Source organism: Elephantulus edwardii, unplaced genomic scaffold (genome assembly GCF_000299155.1).
Source record: "Elephantulus edwardii isolate Elephantulus edwardi_28Jun2011 unplaced genomic scaffold, EleEdw1.0 scaffold00020, whole genome shotgun sequence".
Classification (NCBI taxonomy): domain Eukaryota; kingdom Metazoa; phylum Chordata; class Mammalia; order Macroscelidea; family Macroscelididae; genus Elephantulus; species Elephantulus edwardii.
This window is the reverse complement of record NW_006399770.1, coordinates 5,493,790-5,498,340: the sequence shown is the minus strand read 5'-3', so window position 1 is coordinate 5,498,340 and position 4,551 is coordinate 5,493,790. Positions and strand designations below refer to the sequence as shown.

General features: G+C 35.2%; 1 protein-coding gene across 2 annotated transcripts in view; it reads right to left on the bottom strand.

Annotated features, from left to right (window-relative positions):
• Window positions 1-1,073: 1,073 nt before the first annotated feature.
• The window catches only part of RWDD3 (RWD domain containing 3), a 24,922-nt gene continuing 21,444 nt past the window's right edge, over window positions 1,074-4,551 (bottom strand). Inside the window, exons 2-4 of one of the 2 annotated variants that reach the window (XM_006882423.1) lie at window positions 3,702-4,192; window positions 1,287-1,402; window positions 1,074-1,188 (exon numbers count right to left, since the gene is read on the bottom strand). In XM_006882423.1, the coding sequence (XP_006882485.1) occupies window positions 1,074-1,188; window positions 1,287-1,402; window positions 3,702-4,192 (722 nt within the window). Of the gene's footprint in view, window positions 1,189-1,286; window positions 1,404-3,701; window positions 4,193-4,551 lie in introns of those variants that run through there. The other variant, XM_006882424.1, reaches the window with a different exon arrangement.

Below are 4,551 nucleotides of genomic sequence, written 5' to 3'. Positions count from 1 at the left end.
CCACAGTCACAAGAGAAACACTGTCAAGAAATACTACTTATCAGGCTAAAAAGTTTTCCTCACTTAGCTTTTCCATCAGTTATCATTTTATAATGACGTCAGTGAACTTTATAGATTGCAGTAAGAGGAATTCACTTGGCCTTTCTTCCATCACCTGACCCCTATTTTAGAAGCTCAAGTGACCTCATGCACACAAATATCCTTTCTCAGACACAAATGCCTGCTTACACATTTGTTATAAATTTTACCACAAGCTTTTATTTTATGGTTTATCTTCTCAAGTCATAATAAATATATTTTAAAGATTATCATGCTTTTATAGAGTTTATAAGAAATTAAAAATACTAGTTCAATGTCATTTCATCTATCCAGCAAGCCAAGTTCGTGTTGTGTGAAATATTTCTCTCATAAGATCAAAAGGTAAGGTTTTCAAATAAGAGTTTGTTTTACATCTATTTTCTAATCATATAGAGCTAGTAGCATTCTCTGACCTCAAAGGAAACAACTGAAAATCCAGTTCTATAGAACTGCTTTGGGTTTAAATAAAGCAATAATTTATGCACTCTCGCAAAGAAATTAGTGCTATTGTTTAACATTCAACTTAAAACATTTGATATACAAAACTGAACACACAAATTATGATCAAATACTAACATTTTTTAGGTAAGTATGAAAATAAATCTTACAAATAAAACACCAAATTATAAGAAAACCAGTCAGAAAATTATATGGTCCCAAACCCATCCTGTACATAAAAACAAGGGCTCAATTACAATAATTTCTTTCCAATTTATCTTTCAGATAAATTGCACCTAACTTTCCATGGAAAATGTCACCATTTAAGCGTGTTTTAAAAGAAATACTTGGGGTTTGGTTTTTTTTTTTTTGTGGTTTTTTTTTTCCATAAAACAGAATTAGTTTTTACTTCTGAAGTGATGATGGTGTCTATCATTTTGCTTCAGAGAAATTATAAAATTGCTCCTATATTTCAATTAGGTACTCTCAAAATTCAAAAGAAAGAAAAGAAGCAAACAAAAACAGTGCTGCTTTTCTAAACGGCTCTGTCTTCCATTTCATTTCACGAGCCCAAGTACAAATTCGAAGAAAAGCTTCTTAAGTCCTGCAGTTTCAAATTCCTTTTGTAAGTCATCCAACGATGAATACTCTTTGACTTCAAATGCCAGAAACCTGCATTATACAAGAGAAATTCATGGATATGCCTACATTTGTCAGAGTGTAATTATCGATTCAGTTGCTTTTCTGTCTGCAATAGTACTAAATTATACCTTTTGTGTTCTGTCTGTACTTTTGTTTCAAACAGGACACTAATCATTTTCTCTTTGCATTTCTTTCCACTTGAGTCCACATCTACTTTGGAGGTTTTCTGAAGAATCAGGTACTCCTAAATGATAAATCAGTGTGTTAAATACATAACTTATTCTGAATCTCAGAGGCCTGGTTTTAAAGGAGCCATAAATGTGTAGGCTTACTTTCATGCATAAAAAGTACTTTCTTTACTGGCTCAAAACAGTAAGATAGTTATGCAGTTTTTACATACTTAGATAAATAACATTTTGGTGAATGCAAAAGTGAAGAGTGGGGCCAGCAGACTAATTAAAATCCAAACCTTTCAAGTCAATTCTATTTTATGAATCTAAGTGGGACCACCTTGACTTTGAGCTAACTATGGCCTCATAGTAAGGAGCTGTGCTGGCAACCCAAAGATAGGTGGTTTGAATCCACCAGCTGCTCTGGGAGAAGGATGGGCAATCACCTCCCATGTTATTAACAGCCACTAGAAACCCACTAGAAGGACAACTATGGGTCAGTTCTAATTCGATGGTACACCACCACAACAACATGCTTCAGTTACTTCCTCCAAGAATCCTAACAATGTCTCCCTCTGGGGCAGCAGTGATATTGAAATAAACTAATACTTGCAAAGCACCTAGAGGAATGGTTGACATGGAGTGCTACGGCACATTTACTAGCATTGCTACTGTCATTATTACCCAAACACACCTAAATGAAGTTAACAGGCATACAACACTTACCATTTCAAATTGATGACATCTGTAAATATATACTTCTCAGTGTCAGCATATATCATGTTAAGGAAGTATATTTACATAAAATTCTACTTTAGAGACAGCTATTTAAAAAAAAAAAAAACCTCAGAAAAAGTACCACCTCTGTATTTTAGCAAAGAGCTCAAGTCAGCATACTTGTTAATTAATTGATGGATCCAATCTGGGTAGCAGTATCTATAAAACCCACTGCAACCAAGTCAAATCTGACTCAGTGTGACCCTCCATCATGTTTCCAAAGCTGTAAATCTTTATGGGGGAAAACTGCCAATCCTTCACCAGTGGATCAGCTGGTGGACCTGAACTACCAACCTTTCAATTAGTAGCCTGACATAATACACACTGTGCCACTGAGGCTCTTGTATGTGGTCTAATATACCAAAGTTGAACTAAAGAAAAATCTAGGCCTTCTGGGGAAATTAATGTACATTCAACATTCTCAAGCAATATTTTATCCAACAGGATCAAATTTTGTAGATGCACTTTAAATAAATATGAAATATGTGGTTCTTTTGCCAGACCCCAAACCAGGTTATATATATATTAAACTTGAATTATTTGTTATATGTATACAGGGTCACTGTAAATAAGAACTGACACAGTAGCAAGTTAAAAGGACAATCCTAAAAAACATCTGTGGAAAGACTGTCTTTCTCTAATTAAGGTTCTCCTTCTCTAATACCAAAATGAGTGAGGTTTTTTTTTTTTGTTTGTTGATGTATACTACAATCTAACACTAACTGGATTGATCAAATATTAAACTTGTTTTGTGCTAAGAGTCCACTGTGGAAAATGAAAGCCGCTATGATTCTACAGATCTTTAAGATTATAGCTTATACAAGGTAAATTTGTTTTCAACAAATTCAACGTGACCCAACCTATCAGAAAGTATAAACTCTATTAAGTGGTTTTGTAGCTCTTTTGTGATATAAAATTTAATAGGCAGTTTTCGTCATCTGGTTCCACTTAAAATCGCTTAGATGAGTCGAGAATAAGGACTTGAAAAACCTGAAGAAGATGATTTTGAAAGCAGCTGCTGGGACAAGTCAGCTGGAAAGCAAAAGTTAGGTAGGAGGTGACAAGCTGCCAGCCTTAACAATTCGACTTCTACCTTGGTTATAAGTGACAAGCTCTTCTTTCCAGGTATTACAGATATCAAATTAAAATGTCAGAACGTATTTTTAACTGCCGCAGTGTTAAAGTTTTGCCGACTACCCACAAATATACCCCTAGCTGTGTCTCACTACCACGGTAAATAATATTAACATGCATAAACTTTTAGTGCATGCTTATAAAGCTGGGGCTTACAGCTAATTACAGAAACTACACTCACGATTTTTATCACAAGAATGTTTATATAATCTGTCACTTTCACAAAGCAGCACAATCTTAAAAATAAAATCTTATACTTCAAGCTTTGCAAGATTTTGGTTAGATTTTAATTAGGAACTAATAAAGAATTTCTTAATAAAAAAACAAAAGGAAGATCTATTAACCTGGTAATAGTGAAAGTAGAAACATCGTAATGATTAAATGATCTCATTGTTATAAAACATACTAATAGAAAGATAATTTTAAGAGGAAAAATTAGTAAAATACACAACATTTTAGCACCTTGATGCTGTTTCTGTCTCCTTGTAGTAAAATCAATATTATTCTCCCCATGAACATCAGTCTTCCAGTTATCCTTAAATCTGATACCCATTTCTCTATAGTTCTGACATATTTGGCCTTTGCTCTCATGTGATCTAAATGCAAAAGCGTCATCCACAGTCCCTCATCGACAGTTGTGCTGGATGCTGGGAGAGCACACTTTTCATTGGCTCTTCCTGTGCCAGGCTCGTTGACAATGTGTCTGAGATTCTGCTGAACCCAGAGAACAAGTTCATGAACCATTGGTTCCGACAACAGGTTCTGTGCTTGTTCAAGTAACTTCTCTTTCACCATCAGAGACTGGGCCCTGGTCAGGTGTTCAGAGTTAACAGAGACACCAGGTAGACACAGAGGGTACGTGACCGGTAAATGGAACACCAGTTCTAAGGGTACATCCACAGCCGCGGGTCCTTCAGCTTTTGTGTGAATTCTGACCACGGTGCCATCTGTCTCTGGAAGGCATCCAAAAAGAATCATTAGTTGTATATAATCCAATTTGAATGGAATACTAACAAGTTAAAAATTTCTGAATGTCAATTTCTTTTTCATCTGCAGACTCAAGTTGTCAGAAACAGATTTAAAAAAAAAAAAACCCAAGGCCTTGATTTCCCAATTATTTTCCTCATCCACACACACGTGGGCATTCATGCACATCGACACCCTGGGCAGAGCGGCACTTAGGCTTGTACTAAGAAATACTAAAGGGATTTTTTTTAATTTTTCTAGTTAGACCTACCCGATAATTCTGGGAATTCCGAATAAACTCTTGTTAGGTACCGTCAAGTCAGAAGTGACTCAAAAAAAAAAAAAA